This window comes from Phoenix dactylifera, chromosome 1 (genome assembly GCF_051530095.1).
Source record: "Phoenix dactylifera cultivar Ajwa chromosome 1, Ajwa_hap1_PhDact_Kaust_v1.1, whole genome shotgun sequence".
Taxonomy (NCBI): Eukaryota; Viridiplantae; Streptophyta; class Magnoliopsida; order Arecales; family Arecaceae; genus Phoenix; species Phoenix dactylifera.
The window spans coordinates 49150244-49169626 of NC_143190.1; the positions used below are offsets into that span (position 1 = coordinate 49150244).

The 19383-nt window shown below is 38.9% G+C and overlaps 2 protein-coding genes across 10 annotated transcripts; one reads left to right on the top strand and one right to left on the bottom strand.

Moving 5' to 3' along the window:
- Window positions 1-1183: 1183 nt before the first annotated feature.
- Window positions 1184-15184, top strand: LOC103723462 (peptide deformylase 1B, chloroplastic-like). 9 transcript variants are annotated; one of them, XR_015968999.2, is made up of 7 exons: window positions 1184-1435; window positions 1639-1777; window positions 5760-5871; window positions 7178-7288; window positions 7712-7774; window positions 10356-10468; window positions 10555-10781. XR_015968999.2 is itself a non-coding variant. In XM_088704854.1 (6 exons), exons 1-6 carry the CDS (start codon window positions 1237-1239, stop codon window positions 13915-13917), a joined length of 729 nt encoding a protein of 242 aa, XP_088560980.1. In that variant the 5' UTR covers window positions 1186-1236; the 3' UTR covers window positions 13918-15184. The 9 variants fall into 9 exon arrangements, 2 of the variants coding, with proteins under 2 accessions (XP_088560980.1, XP_088560977.1); XR_015968996.1 differs by lacking the exons at window positions 10356-10468; window positions 10555-10781 and adding exons at window positions 12906-13816; window positions 13894-15184 and having other exon boundaries at window positions 1186-1435; window positions 5760-5952; XR_015968998.1 differs by lacking the exons at window positions 10356-10468; window positions 10555-10781 and adding exons at window positions 12906-13816; window positions 13941-15184 and having other exon boundaries at window positions 1186-1435; window positions 5760-5952.
- Window positions 12650-17732, bottom strand: LOC103723463 (polygalacturonase At1g48100-like). The gene is made up of 7 exons (XM_088704843.2): window positions 17229-17732; window positions 15874-16005; window positions 15283-15447; window positions 14655-14699; window positions 14339-14546; window positions 13517-13707; window positions 12650-13248 (listed from the first exon to the last, which is right to left on the bottom strand). Exons 1-7 carry the CDS (start codon window positions 17535-17537, stop codon window positions 12856-12858), a joined length of 1443 nt encoding a protein of 480 aa, XP_088560969.1. The 5' UTR covers window positions 17538-17732; the 3' UTR covers window positions 12650-12855.
- Between the last annotated feature and the right edge of the window lie 1651 nt (window positions 17733-19383).

Genomic DNA, 19383 nt, shown 5'->3' on the forward strand with positions numbered 1-19383 from the left:
AACCATGCCAACCATCTTAGAGACATATAGCTCTCATTCATTCCGAGAATATGAACAAGTACCTTCAACATTCTACATAACACTTCTTGGTGATCAAGGAAAGCTATCCAACTCTGAGATGGATGACATAATGGCTATTTAATGCTATACAGCCTTCTACGACGTAAAACACGCATGGTAGAAGTTACCTACTTATTTTTTTTTCCTCGCATTTATTAGACCATCAATGACATACACATGTAGCTTGCTTCCTCCATCATCTCCGACCGCGAAACCATTTCTTTTTCCTTCCTCCTTTATTAATAGTTTATGTGCCGCCAAATTGATCCATCCACCACTACCTAGGTTCGCATAGATGGAGGCATTACTTTGGTGACAACTTGCCCTAGCAACAATTTATACGTTGCATCCAATAACCAGTAGCTCTAGGGAGGAAGGGAAAAGCAGAATGTTGCATGAGTTACTTGATGGTGCATCTCCAACTTCGTATGCATGGACAGCATGGTACATGCCAAAATTTTATTTATCACAGCAAGCAATCCAATACATTCATGTGAAACCATATCATTCCTCGGGAAAAAAAAAGAAGAGCAATAGATATAAAAGTTCAAGCATCTCTCAGCCCGTGCTGGCATGGAGCTAAATCTCCAAAAAAACCCAAATGAGGTGCAGAGAGACCTCCTCCATGGAAGCACCAACAACAATTCTAGCATCATAATGCATGAGGGTTCCCCACCGCGACACAATTAAACTGCCCAGTGCCCACTAATCAAATTTGGTTCATATTTTGAAATCTGATCGAGCTTCTGATTATGTTAAGTTCTGATGTTATGAGCCTGGCTTGGAAACGGCCATACATGTATGTGAGGGTTCATGCGGATATATGTTTGATTTCATATTTATTATTCATCAAAAAAAATTTAGATACTTATATAATATTAAATAATTAAAAATATTTTTTAGATTTTTTTTAAATAAAATTTATAAATAGTATTCAAGCGATCTTGATTCATAGTCTACACGGACTTGAATATAAAGAGTACACGAGGATCCGTGGGGTAAGGCTGCTTGCTTATTAGGAAATGAAGAAAAGAAAACAAAAACGAATGGTTCCCGCATTCGCCCATTTCTGTCCGTCGCGGGTCCCACTCCATCTCCGACCCTGAATAAACGGCCAGTTGAGAAGGAACATGAGGTGACAAGAGGAAACCGCAGAAGGGGAAAAAAGAAAAACAAATGGCAGCGGGGCTCCAGGCCTCGCCCGCCATATCTCTCTCCGCCTTCCCCTTCCGCTGCTCGATCTTTTCCGCCATCGGGAAGTCGCCTAGCTTCCGCCGCTTCTCCTCCAAACCCCTTGCTCTGAGTTCCCCGCTCATGGAGGTCTCGGCACAGGCTCGGCGCGGCTTCTCCTTCCAAGAAGACGACTTCGCTTCCCGTAAGCCGTATCCCCTTCTTTTTTGGAGATAAATACGATTATATGGATTATATTCAGAAGAAATATTGATACCTGGTTCTCCCTTGGGCCATCAAGAACTTTTTTTTTTGGATTTCTATCCAAATTTTTCTCTTTGTAGCGCATCAAATTCTTATGCTGATCTGATGCTTTATTTCGCAATTATGTATGATTTTGGATTCCAGCTGCTGATTTGTGCTTCGAGTCGTCGTTAAAGATTGTGGAGTATCCCGACCCCATCCTGAGAGCGAGGAATAAGCGCATCAATACGTTTGATGAGAACTTGAGGAAGCTGGTCGAAGAGATGTTTGATCTTATGTACAGGTGAGTTATTCTTCTTGTTTATTACTATTTGTTAAAGAGTTGGTGTCATGGTTTTCACAAGGACTTATGCCTGAAATACCCTAGTAATTCCGTCAAATTTTTGGATGAAATGTACCAATGGAACTGAGCTAGATGCTGAACATCTTGGTGTTTCTTGTCCATGTCTCGTGTTGGCTAACTGCTGGCAGCAGTGGATTGCTGTTTAGATTTTAGAGCGTAGTGGAAAGTTGGAAGTGGTTGTGAAACATAATAAAAGATAAATTCCCCTTGAAACATAATAAGGGGATAAATTGTTAAATAGTTGTTTGAAGTAGTATATTTGTATGCAGTGATGGACAAAAACGACCTCAATGCTTGTTGAAGGGGTTTCATAAAGGCCTTGATGGACATATAAGAATGAATAGATGAAGATTTCCATGAGGATTTGGAATTCATTCAGGTAGAGTGGTAAAACAGAGCATCTAAACTGGGCCTGGTTAAGAGGTCAAGACCAGTTCTTTGGAAGCACACAACTGGGCTAATCTGGAAATCTCCAATGGAAATTCTACCCATAGTGGGGCACTCCACCCAAGCACATGACTCTTCATTTTTAGCATGAATGTTAGCAAGAATATGTGCCTTTGCAAGACCGGGTTGATGCATTTAATACAACACATATGAATTTAGTAGTACTGTTTTGCTTAACACCATAATTTTGCTTCTTAATTATGGGTTTCCGATGTTGGAAAAAAAAACACAATATCATACTTGTTAAATATTTTTTGAAGGCTAAATGGACTAAGGCCCCATTTGGCAGAGCTTTTGGTGGGCCAGAAAGTACTTTTTGACCCTCCAAAAGTACTTTTGGATGAAATAGGGGTGTTTGATAAAAAAAATTGGAAAGCTGTTTTAGCTTTGTCAGAAAACTAAAACAACTTTTTGGAAGAAGTTCCATTTGGAGCTAATGGAGCTTCTTCGGAAAAACACTTTTAGCATGCGTCGGAATGCTGTTTTGATTTATAATTTTTTTAGACCAAAATACCCATGATAAAATATTATAATTACATGATTTTTTTTTTATATTACAAAAATCTGCAGCAGTCCCAACAAAGGATGGAGAATAAATTTACACTAATTATTTTAATATTTTATACCTTTATTATTGTATTATACTATAAATATAATATTATATTACATTATATCATAATATATTGATATGTTATGTTATATAATATCAACTTATTTATATTATTATGCTATAGTATACAATATTATATTAGTATATTATAATAATGTTATATTACATTACAATAATATTATACTATATCATATATTTATGTATTAATACATATTATATTTTATTATGCTTTGTTGTATAATACTATACAATGGCTTTTTTGGTCATTTTATCATACTAAAAGTACTTTCTCAGTTTGTTTACCAAATATATATTAAAATTACACAGCACTTTAGAAATGTAGTTACCAAATAGTAAATAGTTTTTTATAAAAGCTCTACTTCAAAAAGCTCTACTTTCTAAAACTCTGCTGCCAATAGTTCTGCCAAACGGAGCCTAAGCATAGAGGTGGAACCAAGAATGGTGGAATCGTCCCGAACGAGGGGTGGCAAATTATGACCCGACCCGCCAACCGACCCGCCATAAACAAGTTTGGGTTTGGCCTAAATAAGTTCGGATCGTAAACAGGTTGACTTGTTTAACCTGTTTATTAATTAGGTCGGATACGGATTTTAGACGTCTGGCCCGTTTAACCCGTTTAACTATCGTGCTGATAGAAGATAAGGGCCACAATCCACAAGGCCAGAGCCAGCCCAACTCCCCTCGGCCCGATTTCTCCGCCTCGGCCTGATTTGGTTTTCACTTTTCACCGCTCAGCTGCTCAGCTGCGATTTGGCCATTTGGGGTTGGGGGACTTAGGGTTTGTGACAAGCGCTGCCCGAGCTCTCTAGTCTCTAGTCTTCCCTCTCCTCTCCTCCGCCTCCGCCCTCTGCTCCCTGGCTCCTCCTTGCCGACTACTTCTGCCTCTCCGTCGACGGCGACCGCGGCTACATCATGCCCTCCGATCGGCCGATCCCACTCTCACCTGGGACGAGATCATCGCGGCTACATCACCCCGTCAACGCCCCTCGCGGCTACATCAACGCCCCCCTCCTTCTTCCTCTCGGCTAGGATTTTCAGAACCGACAACTGGTGCCACCGGAGAGAGTAGCTTTACAGCTTCTTTCCGGAGCGAGGTAAACCCTAACTTTTGTTTTCTTTTACCCCATGATAACAAAATAAAAGAAAAGAAGAAAAGGAAGAGGAAGGGGGAAGGAACCTACCTAGGGTCTTCGGCTGTGGATCTGGCGCCGCGCTTGATTACCGTCGTAGCCGCAATTGTCGACGGCCGTGCTGGGATTCTTTCTTTCCTCCTCTAAGGGGTTCTTTTCCTTCCCCTGCTGCAGGTAGGCAAGGCAGAAAGGGTTCTTCCTCCCCCCTCTGCTGAGGCCGTGACTTGGTCGCAAGGGGAGCCGCCGCGCATCAGATCTTCGGACTCCGATTCTGAACATCAGAGAGACTTTTCTCTCTCTCTCCGTCGAACCCCCCACCTCTCTCCCTCTCTTGCTGAAAGCAACCCCCCCTCCCCCAGCCACCCTCCCATCTCTCTCTCTCCATTTGGTTAAACGGGTTAGAAAAGCAAACCTGACCTGTTTAATCGACCTGTTTATTAAACATGTTAAACGGGTCAGATCGGGTTACCTGCTTAATAAACAGATCGGGTTCAGATTGTAATTTCTGATCTGTTTAATAAACATGTCGGATTTAGGTTTATACTTTTCTGACCCGTTTAACATCTGACCCGACCTGTTTATGTCCCACCCGATCCGATTGCCACCCCTATCCCGAACTGCCTGGTTCGGAATATACCGAGCCATATTGATGGCTGACCGAGATGTTTTCGACCTTCAAATTGAGAAACCAGCAAAGGAAGGGGGAGAGAAAGAAGGAAAGAGAGGGGGAGAGAGAGAGAGAGGAACGAAAGGAAGGAGAAGGCAGCGGTGCCGAAACAGGGCTTTCGAAGCCCTATCTCCTTTATGCGTTGGAACATGGGCTAAGCCCCTGTTCAATAGAAAATAGAAATTTCAGTTCTTTTTTATTTTTTTAAAATTTTTAAGTGAAGTCGGTGGCCACTGCGGACTTCACTTAAAAAAATTCAAAAAAAATATAGGGTAAATTACAAACCCTCCCCCCATTACTGACTTCAATTAAAAAATTCAAAAAAAATATAGAATAAATTACAAACCCTCCCCATGAGAGTAGGGGTTAATTACACTTATCCAATTATTTGAAAAACCTGCACTTACCCTCCCGACTTTGTTTTATCCATCACTTTAACCCATAACTTAACAGAACGTTAGTCAAACTGTTAATCTTAAATGGGACCCAAATGCCATGTTAGAAAAAAATTCAAAAATGACCAAAATAACTTTAAGTCGCGACCATACAAGAACATAAGAAAACACGTGCAGATTTTACAAACTATTAGGTGTAAGTGTAATAAACGTAAACCTCAAGAGTTTTTTTGTAATTTATTCAAAAATATAAAAATATAAAAAATTACTCCACCCTTGTTCCAATGCATAAAAGAGAGAGGGCTTAAAATTACTCCACCCTTGTTCCAATGCATAAAAGAGAGAGGGCTTCGAAAGCCCTCTCTTCTCCCTCCCTCAGCCCTGTTCCGGCACTGCCACCCTCACCCTCTCTCTCCCTCAAATCGATGCATGCTTGGACCAATTTTACTCACCATTTGTTTGATCAAGTGCTCTTGGCTTTTAATGTGTCTTGTCTCTGATCTGCAAAATCATTCCTCAGATAAGGCTGTTCATTATGAATATGTTTTTTTAGAACTGGATATGTTTTCAGATTAGTCTTGTTCTGATGTAGACCTATCAGGATTGTTTGATAATAACTTAAATTTGAGAAATATCTGTTCCTTCTTCACAGAACTGATGGCATTGGACTCTCAGCACCCCAAGTTGGAATCAACGTTCAACTTATGGTATTCAATCCTGCTGGTGAACGTGGTGAAGGAGAGGAAATTGTTCTTGTGAACCCGGTAGTCTACAAAACCTCAAAAAGGTCTATCCTTTACAATGAGGGTTGCTTATCATTTCCAGGAATCTATGCAGATATAGAGGTAAGATTTAACCACTTGTCTTTTTGGCTTGTGTTGTGCATCAATTATCAGCTTTATACAGCTGGTTGGACTTTGAATCCTTAGTAATTTTGTTGCGATAGTGAAGCCTATGTTTGGTTCAGGAATAAGAAAAAAGTGGAGCAGGAACAAGTATGCTATGTTGGAATAGTTACATTACAAGTTTATATATATATATCAAGAAAAAAAATTGGTAGAGGGTGTTTTTGTCCATTAAAATAAGGAAGCAGGCAAACTAGTTTTAAAGACTAGAAGAGAGGCAAAAAAAGTTGTACACCTGTACCATAATTTCGTAGCCTCTCCTCTTTCTCTATCATAGCTGCCACTACTTTCACTTCCCTCCTGTTCTTCTTTATCATGGTTGCGAGGGGAGGATGCCTCTGGAGTAGGAATATATTTCTAGAGAAGATGATGCCATCATTGAAGGAAAGGAGCCATTAGAGATAGTTTCTTGATTGCTACTAGAGGTGTGCCATTCCTATCCAGCCCTATCTTTTATCCATCGGCGCTACCTTAAAATCCCACCATTAAGGCGTAGTCGTTGTTGACACTGCAAGTCATCCTTTGTTTGCAACTTTGATTCTACCCCTCCTTACTGTGACTCATGGAACCAATTGAAAAGATATCATGCCTCTAGAGTTTTGATTTTGAAGCATGTAAATGGCCGAACATCAATTTTGGAGGTTTGGTCATTGAGATGTAGGAGCCGGAGGGGGTGGCTATGCTAGGAGACAACAGAGGCAATTATATAAAGGGGGATCATAAGTTTAGAGAAAGTGGAGGCGGATGGCTTGGCTAATAAGGTGGGAATTAGGGAAGGACTAGGTTATAATGTTGATCTGTATTCAGATTGGTGGCCCATGACCTAAACCTAGAATTGTTTTGTCCAAGTGGGTTCAAAATACTGGTTGAATTTGGACCATCAAATATTCTGAGTTACCCCTTCTTTAGTTCCAAATCAATCCAATTGTTTTAACTATTTGTGCATTAATACAGCATTAACGCATCAGCAGTTATTAATATTAATGGCTAACCAGTATCTTTAAAGACAGTTTTATAATTTCTGATTTGGGAGGTTTACAACGTGTGACCAAAATAAAAATTTGACATTACATTTTTTTTTTTATAATTTCAAGCCACATTTGGTTTGGATACTGTGTTAAAATAAATTGATCTTCTAATACATTTTTTTGTTCTATCCTTGTAGAGACCTGCGTCTGTCAAGGTTGATGCTCGAGATATAACAGGTGGAAGGTTTAAAGTTAACCTGTCTGGTCTTCCTGCACGTGTTTTCCAGCATGAATTCGATCATTTGCAGGTTTTCTTCTGTTCTATCAAGCTGTCACATTCTCTCTTTACTTTGGTTATATCATGTACTTGAAATGAAATATGAAGCAGGGTGGAAAAATAAAAGAATAAAAATAAACCTAACGGATGTCTTATTCTCCACATATAGCATGGCTTCAATCAGTGCATGAGAATGCAGTTACTCGTACACTCGAAAATAAAGCAGCTAATTATTTTTGAAGCTAACAAACCTCAGTGCAAGATTATAAAGTATTTTTGAAGCTAACAGACCTCAGTCGAAGATCATTTTCTCAGAGCTGTATAAATTTTGCCAATGTTTAATAGTCTTCCCACTCTGGAGTCCTTGTCTCTATTGCTTATTCAGATCTTTCCTATTTCACACTTTGCCAAGTAACTGGTTACAAAGACTTATAGCTAGGTTGTGGATGTGCAGGGAACTCTGTTTTTTGATAGGATGACTGAAGATGTTCTTGAAAGCATTCATTCAGAGATGAAGGTTAGTAGAATAATGCTGACCGTTGCAGCTGTATGTTAGCTATTGTTGTTCATTTTCTTTTATTTTTGAGTGGATATTAATTAAATCTTCTGTCCATTCATTTATTTAGGTTTGCTAAAAAATGTGCAAAATATTTAATTTTTTATTACCTCAAATTCAAAACTTTCTCATTCTTTGGCATTTTGGAGCAATCTAACATCTCAAATCTGGTCTTAGAAAAAGCGCAGCTATGAAAACTTATGGTAGCAATTGAAAAATTGTAGATCTTGTCATGATTTTGTATGGCAATGTGGGAAGTCTTGACATGGATTACCATGAGCTTCCTTTTATTGACTTGCTGCTTCACCAAGGTTGGTTGTTGGGATTCAGTTTCTTTGTTAGAGAGAAATCATGCTTGATGATTATGAATTATCCTTTAAAATGCATATAACCATGTGGGAAAACTTGAGGGATTTGTCTTTTGAGATTTTTTCTCTGTTTAGCTCAACTTGTTCTCCTAGAATTGGGAGGAGGAGGAGAAAGGGGTTGGGTGGGGGGAGGGGTGTTGTTGGTTTCTGCCTTCTTAATGGATAGTACTGATGATTGGCAATAACTTTGCTCCTTTGTATTAATATTAATTTAAGCATGAAAAATGAACAGCAATTAACCAGCTGACTATATATATTTATAATTTTGGCTTTATGATGATGGATGTTCAGAAAATTCACAAGTGGACATCTTAACTTGCATATAGCAACTCTGCAGACCAATTTATGATCCACTAGACTTTGAGAACTAATCGGTGTCAATTCCTGTCATAGACAGCTTTGTTCAGGAAAAGATGCTTGCCCTGGAACCTTGAGATCAGTCTCCGCATTACTAAAGTCTCTCTCACTCTAGGTTTGCTAGGTGGCTCGGGCAATCAAGACTTTTCCATTCAGTATAATCTCACTGATCACTACTGGGAATGAGGAGAGAAGGCTACCTTATCTACATATTTTGGACTTTAGGATTCATGTAGTTGGGGATTCTACAGCAAGGCATGTCACGGAAGAGCTTCATGGTAATTGAATTTCATCTTGCTACTTGAGAAAATATATGCATGAATAAAGGGACCCCAAATATTATATTTGAGATGCTCTGGGAGATGGGTTGCTGATCCCACAATATTGGGAACAGAATGGAAGGGGAAGAATGATTTCAGTTGTATGAGTTAGCGATTTGTTTTTCCTATTTTAGTTATATTGGTGCATGTAGCATAGAGAGAAGATGGCGAAAAAGTTTCATCTCAAACTAGCAACAGGGACCAAATTTTCTACCATCATGATCATGAAATTTGGGATATCAGATTTAACAAAAGCTTCCCAGGCACCTGAAAGATGCGCTCTTTTGCAGAGCAGGGAGTTTCGCATTTTTAAGAAGTATGCTATGAAGAAATTTAAAGGAAAATATGCTATTTGGAACTGGAGTTGTTGATGAGTGGGAAGACTATGAACACCTTGTGTTTTAGGAGAAAGAACGTGGTTGGTTTATATTGAGTGGAAGAGTGAGACTTGGTTTTTTCTTAAGGGTGCCATAAAGCTAGTTTGAAATCTTTAGATGCAGGGTTTGTTTCGTTAAGATGTATTCCAAGCAAGTGCAACAGAGAACTTCTTTGCATGGAGGATGATTGCATACTTGCTCCAAAGAGGCAATCGTCAATAAAGGGTTGGTTTATATTGAGTGGAAGAGTGAGACTTGGTTTTTTCTTAAGGGTGCCATAAAGCTAGTTTGAAATCTTTAGATGCAGGGTTTGTTTCGTTAAGATGTATTCCAAGCAAGTGCAACAGAGAACTTCTTTGCATGGAGGATGATTGCATACTTGCCCCAAAGAGGCAATTGTCAATACAGCTTTAAGTTTCTGTAGGACTTTGAAACCAAAACCAAGATGTTCCAATATAGGCCTGAACTGTTCCAAGACCAATGCCAGTTTCATAGTATTGAAACCAAAAGCAAAGATGTTCTAACATGGCCCTAACTAATCAAAACCAATGTTGGTTTTATAGTTTTGTTTGATATTGATCTAACAGCCATACATGATTTATATTTGCTCATTTTTTCCCCTTAATCTGAATCCTGGTAAGCATCTTATTAAGTGAACTTGATTTTTCAAGATATGAATGAATTGGAAGTATTCTGATGTTTGATTCCAAGAAATTATGTTGAAAGATATCTTGGGTTTTTGAGTGACTGAGGTCAAACAGGAGAAGAGGAGTCTGCAGAATAAGACCAGGCCTCCCAATGAGTGGTCTGAAAGATATGAACTTGGGATAGCTGTTTCCCAGGTCAAGTTGTGATGTTGGACGAACAACAACGGAACGTGACAACAGGAGCAATTTTTGGACATCTAAGGGTGTGTTTGCAAAATAGAAGCTATATTTTCACAGATTTAGGTGCAATAAAAAAACCCTATATTTGTATGTTGAATGTATGCAGCAAACTGATACATGGAAACAACGGATGTAGTTTCAGCTATGAATTGTTTTCTTGATTTGATAATCAAGCTCTTTTGTTTTCTTGGTTAGTTTCTTTGGGTTTTTAAACTTTGCTGCATTGACAATAGGCACTAGAAAAGAAATATGAAAGCAGAACTGGACTGCCAAGCCCCGAAAGCATTGACAAATAGGAAAGAACAAAGGAGGTTGCTGGTTTTGCTAGAACATGATTTACCTGCAGGTTCTTACTGCTGACTCAGATATTGCAGATTTAATTATCTAGTCATGTCCACTTGTACTGACTTCCATAATATTTATTTGCTTCAGTTTTTGTACCTACAGGATGGTCAACATGTTCTGTAGAAGTTGTCTGATAACCAAGAGGAATAGTTCATATTATGATGATTACATGTGTCAGGGGCCCATGACTATAAATTCACAAGGTTGCAGCTTATTGTAGTATGTTGTCCTTGCACAGCATAATTTTGTTGAGAACATGTAATGATGACGTGCTGTATTAGACTTAAATATCAAGCACATTAGCATTTTCTGAAGCCTTACATCTACATTGTGCATAATTGCAATCAGACAAAAGTTCCACCCCCCCCCCCCCCCCCCCCCCCAAAAAAAAAAAGGGACAAAATGATGGAACATACAACTTTTCTGAATTTGATAAAAATGTGAATGAATATTTTCATTTTTTACATAATGTGTATTTCTGGATATTATCTTGGAATTCAGATAGTCTGAGCCTATTTCAAGAAATGCTAACTCATGATTCTTTCTTAGAAAGTGAAACTTATTCTGAAATTGCAGGATTTTATAAAAAAAATTAAACATCAATGTTGAGATTATCTGTTGTTAAAGGAGCTGTGTATATAATAAAAAACAACGGTAAGGTCAAGCCTACTCCTATATATTTAAAGAAACAGTTAACAGACACACCTGAAAATCAGCAGTCTGTTAGAAGAAGGAAAATAATTTGCTGATTTCTTCACAGGTTGGTTCCTTGTTCTGAGAAATTGTCTATGTGTAACAAGTTTATTAAGTAAAACTGTGACTCTTGACGATGTAGGAATGAAGGAGAACGTCTGAAGTGGATTTAGATCTCTCTTTTTAGCTACCTATAAGACTCCTTGGGATGTGGATATGCGTGGGATTTGACCAAGGGTTTAAATATCATGTGCTGGCTGGGCACTGGCATAACATGCGCCGCATGTTGTCCATTGGCATAACATGTGCTGCATGTTGTCCACTGGCGTGCTATGTTGCCGGTGGACAACATGCATTGACACGCAATGGGTACCAGCAATGATACCAAACCTTTTTTTAAAACATTTTAGAATTTTAAACTCTTTTCTGAGGGTTTTAGGAGTTTTTTTCAAAAGCAAAACAAAAAATATTGTATCAGACAATCAAGAAAGAGGTCATGTGTACATGCTGAATATTGTGCATTGTATCATTTAGCTAACAGGACACCCTAACAATTCATTAGACCACTAAATGACAGTCTCATAAAAGTAACAACAATCATTCTTAAAACATGACATCATGAAAATAAACCAAAATACCCTCCCTTTCCAATGCTTTTTCTACCCCTCATGCTGATGACTGCATGAGGGCCCTTTCATGATGATCTCAAGGCCAGTGATAATGATTCTATCATTAGTTAAGGTTTTGTTGGTTATAGATCACTTTTCGCCTCTTCTCTGAAAAATCCCAACCAAGACTCTGTCACTTCAATGTAACCTTAGGTCGTTCTACCCTATACCTCTTCCTTCATCTAGAAGTTACATTCTTAGATGAATTATGTGGTAGTTCCTTTTTAACCAGATTACAGTTAAGGTCAGCAACATGTAAATTTTATTCCTATCTAAGTGCATGATAGAATTCATTTTGTATCGGGGAAAAAAAAGATACCCTTTTAGGTTTTCTAACAAGGCACCTCATTCGTACTTTTATAGACCTTATCTATTTGCAAAATTTATCAATTAGTTTTCTTTGATCCTTTAAGATGGAAGCTTTCCTCGAACATTCCATCTGCATGATATGAAAAATGATGCGTGCCATTTATTCTGTTAATGGCTGTGATCTGTCATTCTCCATATCAAATCTTTTTTTCCTGAAGCATCAGTTTTCTTTTAAGACCTTGAGTTTCTCTTGGACAACTTCCAGTGTCTGTTTGTAATTTTTTATTCTCTTCTTGGGCATGAAAAGTTTTTACTGTTAGAAGTAGCAATTTCTGAAAAATCAAGATGTGAGTGTATCCATAATGCTTTCAAATAGCCATGAGTAGTTTATTTTTTACAAATGGAGAATCGACATAGGAGTTTTATACTTTCCAAACATTGAGCCATTAAGTATCTAGCATAAGTGATGTCTATATTCCCCAAATATGGGAAAGTGGCATCCACCATAGCAAGCTCTCTCTCTATGCGCTACTATAGAGATGCTGAACCAGCATGATCCTAGGGCTCAGCAATGGCAGTATATGCCTTGAATGAGCATGTAATGTAAACTGTTGTAATAACTGTAATGCTGCTAATGTAAACTTATATATATGTACTCTGATTAATGGTGCGAAGGGGTGTACACCAATATCACTTGACTGAGACATTGTCAGCAAACTCAGCATGAGTCATGATCAGATTGGATCCGGTTGCTTGTTGGTTTTCCAGTTTGCAGGCAAATAATTGGAGGAACAGTTGGGGTGTACAGTTCCCCATAAGCCTTCCAGCAGAAAGGTTCATACATGTGGTAATGTTCTTGCAGTGGTTCGAGCTCTACCTCAGTTAGGCTGATGTCTGAACAAGGCATACTGTCACTGCATGCAAAATGTACTGGTTTCACCGTGAATGTCCCTTTGATGTTCTCATATGCAATGCTTGACAGTGCCACTGCTGATGTCTGGTTCTTGCAAGATCTTCTGTCACAGTAAAATTGGTCGATAATAATAGGTGTTTGAACCTCCGAGACTTTTATGTTTGTGAATCTTATGCTTTGAACAGAGCCTGCGCCGCCCTGCAGTTCGAATGTTATGGAAACAATTTAGTCTTTAGCAATTAACATCTCCAGGTAACTTATAGGCTCAAAGGATATCATCCTCTGTTTTATACAGCAGCTCTGATAGAAGGGAAAATTCTCAATGGGAATTCTTGATGCTGCATCACTATGAAATCTTGAAAGGAGAAAAAAAAATTCTTGTTTCACAAGTACTCTGTAGTATGTAGGGGGAATTTGATAAGGTTGTTACATGGTTGGTCTGTTATGGAGGTGAGAAATTTGTTACCTGCCAGGTCTTGATTCGGACACCAGTCATCGTGTTGTGAATGTTGACATCCCTTACTGTTATATTGGAGACACATGCTTTGGTGTTGTCCCTCCCAAGTCCGCCTATGCTAATCCCATGGCCTGGTCCACAGTTCACATTGTGTATGTATACATTTGAGCATCCTGTTTGGATGGAGACACAGTCATCGCCTGTGTAACACAAACCAAAACGCTAATGTTAGCAAGCATGTGGTATTTTCAGACTTGTTTGACCGCTGCAGTATGTGCTCTGTTATGCAGTGGATATATACCATGAAAGGTAATTGCGTTGCCTTTGTTTTTAGAATGTTGGAGTCCTTTTTTTTACCCTCTTATTGTTTCCTTTCCTTGTTGTAGGTGAAGAACAGAAACAGTCTTTGATGATGTTTTATGCCTCATTTCAGTCTCAAGGGAGTGTAGCGGATCCCATCTCTACTTGGTAAAGGAACGTCTAGTCTTGTTTATGCATGAAGCATGGCTGCCAATGGGATGATGCAAGACAGCCTAAAGAATCTTCGGTATCGTTATTTTTAATGCAAGCAGGGAAGCTAAAGATGGCACAAGTGGAACTTGTGAGATGGACATAAGGAATGGGTTCCTCTTGGTTCTTTCCTTTTCTTTCTTTCACGCCCTACCTTGGGCGGTGAGGAACTTGTTCAGTCTATTGTAGGCCCCTATACTGCTATTCTCGTTACAAATGAACAATGAAAGGTTTGCTGGCAGTAAATGGTGGTTAACAATTGCCTGGATGATCTTTGAAACTGTGATACAGTGAGAACTTTTTACCAGGTAGTGGAATTACCGCAACCGAAGTTGGTGTGATGGATGGAAACCTCTCTGGAGTTCTGGAGATGTATTCCGTCTGTGTTGGGGCTGTCACCAGGGGAAGAGATGGTCATGTTGAAGACTTGAACTCCTTCACAGTAATCAAATTTAAGGTGGCATTGTTGGCTATTCTGTATCGTTATGCCTGTGACTGTTACATTGAAACTCCCATAAAACCTCAGAGCCTGCAACAAAAGGGAAAAAGAGCAAATCACAGTGTTATTCATTCCAACTGGAAATGTTGCTCATTGTTTAGTCAAAAAAAAAAGCAGCTGCCAGAATAAAATTCTTACTGTTGGTTTGATCTGTGGCATTTTGGCACTGAGCTTGACATTAATCTGCAACAAATAAATACAGGTAAATATTTTCATGTCGGTACTCAAAGTATGATTCTTTGCATCACAGTCATCAAGCTGAGAAATGAGTCTGGAATATCAAGTGGAAATTGGAACTGGGGAAGCCCATATTTCTGATACAATTTACACACCAGCCTGCCAGCAGATATGGATGCTTAAAATGAATGATGGAGTTCGGTAATTGTTTTTCTCTTTTTTTTAACCTTTTGTAAAAGGTTAATTAAATTAGTGGCTGTTACAAATGATCATTCTAATGATTTTGGAGGGAGGCTGTTTGGTTATAAATATCAATAACTGGTATGAAGATCTCAGCTGCTATTTGACAATTGCTCGCTTTCACTATTAAAAATATGTTTAAATTCATACTTATGTGACAGTGGGAAAAATTATTTTTTTGTTATTCTGTTAGCAGTCAATTATTTTTGATTCAGTCAATAAAGATTTGGACAGATCAGTTGGAAAATTTCTCTATCCGTGCAAGTTTTTGAGAAATAACAGCTGCTATAACTCGTGGCATTGAGACCTTGCAACCAAGTGAATGGGAGATGGAGATGATGATGCTTACAGGGTCGACATCAGATTCAGAGTGCGTCCACCAGACGCTGCCTCGCCCTTCTATGATGCCGCTACCTCGGATGGTTATTCCATTGAGCTTGGTAAACTCAAGCCACTGCAGCAGGCCTGAACCCCAAGCTTTGGAGCTCGTCGGAGCAATGATCGTCCCGTCCAACTGCAAGAGAGACCACCTTGTCATTAGTTTTGGTGTCTTTTTGCATTATACTCACCTATGGACAATCATGCTAATGTTTGTTTCACTTATTTTGACATGATTTCGCTACTGTCACAGATTATTGCCAGTTAGTGAATGACTGGTGGCTGATATTGCCTGTTGTCTGAAATCACCAAGTTAAACTCATGGGGAGTAGAAACTCACTTGGTGTCAGCCAAAAGTCAGTTTAAAACAAGCAGCAAACAGGGATTCAAGTGGGTCACTTGGACATGATTCAATTCTGGACTGAGATTTTTGGGCTATGATTCAGACCTGGGTCCTGACCCAGACCACGACCTTACTCAATTTCACCTCTATAAGCAGAGAAAATAAGGTCACAGAGGAGACCCTAGTAACCAAATAACTGATGCAGAAGCATGTTGCAACCTGAAATACAATATTGTGTTGGCAGTAAGGTCCTGAGAATGAGATTGGTCCAACCAGGAATTGAGATTCCGCTGGGATCACCATGGTAGAAGCCTCCACTTTACAAGCAGCAGCCCATGCAGCCTCAAATGCCTGCATTTCATGAGATCAAATTTGCAAAGCATGATGAGAATCCGGTATTACTTGTGCATGCTACTAAATTATGATCCATCTCATGATATACAAGTGCTCTGATTGATTTCAGACATTTCAATTCTGCTTCATAATAAGAGAAAAAAAATAAATTACAAAAATTTCTCTGAGATTAGAAGTGAATTACATATACAACCAATAATATGAAAACCTCTCATAAGGTTTATTTTTATCCAATGCTTTAATCCATAATTTAACAGGGTGTTAGTCAAACCGTTAACGTTAAATGAAACCTAAATATCACGTCAGAAAAAAATTAAAAATGACCAAAATAACCTTACGTGTGCCCAATAACATAAGAAAATATATGTATTCTTCTCTTCATTCAAAAGTAATTTTGAGTTTTTATATGAGGTAAATGGATTTACTGACGTTATTAATTTAATTAGATATAAATTTTATAAATTATTGGATGTAAATATAATAAACATAAATTTCAGAAAAATTTTGTAATTTATTAAAAAAAAGAAGCCAAAGATCAAATACCTACTTCTCAATAAACATGTAAATAAACGACAAGCCTTATCTCATCGAATTTAAATATCGGCATGTTATTGTGAAATTCGGTTTATTAAAAAGAGGTAGAGGTAGATCAGAGGATACGAAATATCCTGCCAACTGCCATCTTCTTACAAACAAACAGAGAAACAACTGCCATCTTCTTAGAAACAAACAGAGAAGCAAACAAACAAAGCAACAAGTCTTATCCCATCAAAAATGGACACCAGCCTTGGTCACAGGGCTGCAGTTGCAACAAGATTATATGTCTATCTTTTCTGAAAAAAAAGGTAACGAATAGTTAACAGGCTCCTGTATGTAAAACCCTGCTGATTTACCAAATACCTATTTTTGTACTGTCCCTACGAAAAACACAAAGATTTATGAAAAGGGAAAGAAAGTAACAATAACAATAAACACCAAACCTCAAACATCTGGGGCTGCAAATGCCCATTGCCGCTACCCAGAGGAATACTAAGCCAAAGAAATACTGGCTATAATTTTGTGAAAAATGCCAAGTAAACAGAACAATGCCGGTTGGTTATTGGCATTTTTATGGCCTAAACCCCAACTAACAGTCATTGAAAGCACCAGGGATCTCCCCTGTTGTAGTAGAATGTTGAGTTGATTCCAATGGAAAACTTAGATAAGATAATGTCAGCCACCTTCGTGTCATCAGTGACTCCATCACCCTTTGCTCCAAAATCAAGCACGTCGAACGTCGCTGCATGCGGGGCGGCCGGACTTGCTTCGCCCGGGCTGGGTTTCGGTTTCGACTGGCCTCCTCCGCCACCATGGTGGTGACTTCCGCTGTTCTTACCCTTTCCTTTCTTCTTTGCCAAGGAGGAAGATGGAGCTTTCCTTTGCCTCCAATGCTTGCCTCTCCTCCCGTCTCCCACATCAAAAGTGGAGCACAAAACCAGAAAGACAAGGAGAAGCAGCACCCCAAGGCCTTTTAGACTCACGCTGCTCATCTTGATGTTGGTGTGTACGTGATGTGTTGAGATGTGTGTGAAGGCGAGGAAAGAAACAGAGGGGGCGAGGGAGCGAGTGGTGAGAAGCGAAAGGAGGGAAGGGCAGGTTTAAATAGCCACATCCTCTGACCACCTGCCCACATAAGGAGCAATATGGACGCTCGATCATTCACCAAAGAAAACAACAACAACAAAAATAATAATTGCCAAGGAATTTAAATGTCCACTTCCTCTGCTGCCTCACTTTTTTGCTTTTGTTATCACACAAGTAGTTCATCCTTTATGGACGGACCCTTTATTGTCACAATTTGCTGGAATAGTTTATTCCCCAACTTGCTACCATTTGTGCATAATATTATCCAATCAAAACAATAACCCAAAGCCATTCAATTTTGAGTAAAACTATGAAAAGATCTGAGTCATTAGTATAAAATGGAATGCAACGATAAAGTATGTTGGTGGACTATCACGTATACTCTGAAATTGAGGTTAAGGTGCAACAAAGTAAAATTCTAGCACACCTCCATGACTCACAGCCAGCTCTCGACTACTATTTTTTTTTTTTGAAAAAAAATATCAGAAAAACTCATCTAATCGGAGCTGACACGAAGATAATTACTTCCACATTCTTAACCCTAATTGTTATATGAAATCAGGTGTTTAAATTCTACTCATTTCTTAGGCAATTGATGTCGTAGTGCTGTTCTTTTATTTTTTTGGAGAGTAATATTATCGCATTAATTTGTATACACTTCTTTACAGGTTGCCATTGTTTTTATTGTCTACATTTCCTTTTTCTTTGTAGTTCCTGTTGTTGGAAAAGCCAAAGGAGGACACGTGAGTGGGTCTTTGGGCCATCGCTTGTCTTTTTTTTTTTTTTTTTTTGGTACAACCACGGCTTGTCTCATAACAGCTCCTTGTGATCACGTGCAACGGTCACGGGCGCGAGCATCGTACTGTCTACTTCCCACCAACTGCCAGGAGGAGAGGGGCCAACCGGATTACCTTTCATTCCTCCAATTACCGCCGTACAACTAAAGCTCAGAACCCAATTCTTCAATCAATATGAGACCAAAATTTGGTGAAGAGGAATGAGAAGGCTCTCCCAAAGACAAAGTGCCAAGCTCACTGAATTGAGTTTGATCAAATATAGATAAAATGTATAAATAGAAAACATTTGAGTACGACACACTTTGGGATAACATTTATATATGTCATATTTAATCTTACGAAAAAATAGGCATCAACCAATCTCTAAGGAGCTTACCATATTTGTATATGCTACGGGCATCTGCAATACTATAGATATGCATCACAAAATATGCCTGGTAATAAACATTCGCACAACTGAATATTAATAGCTAATGTGAAGTATTTGTGTACAGAGTTAAACTTTTTTTTTTTTTTTGGTCAGAAAAGGAGGAAGTATTTTTGCATGCAAATGCGTGTGGGTACATGTAGAGATCTATGTGAAGAAGGATACCATACTATACTAGCAAATTGCAAAAACTAATGCTAATTAATATTGGATATGAATCTATGATCTCACGTCAGCTAAAAATCCACCGTACCTACAAGATCCCAGCCTATCCCAATTATTGTACAGCCATCAGAGGGTGATCGGATCGTGTATGATGTGAATGTCTTAACGATGGAGCCCTTGGCATTTTCCACATCACGTACGTATCTTGGTTACCCCCTCGTGCCTCGTTACTTCGCCACATGGCGAAGTCCTGCTGTTAGGTTGCAGGCTACGAGGAGGTGTAGGTGCCCTGGTTTTAAACACCCATAGATTAACCAGTGAAGCGGTTTTGTTTTTGTCTCAAAATCTAAACGTAGATCCTTT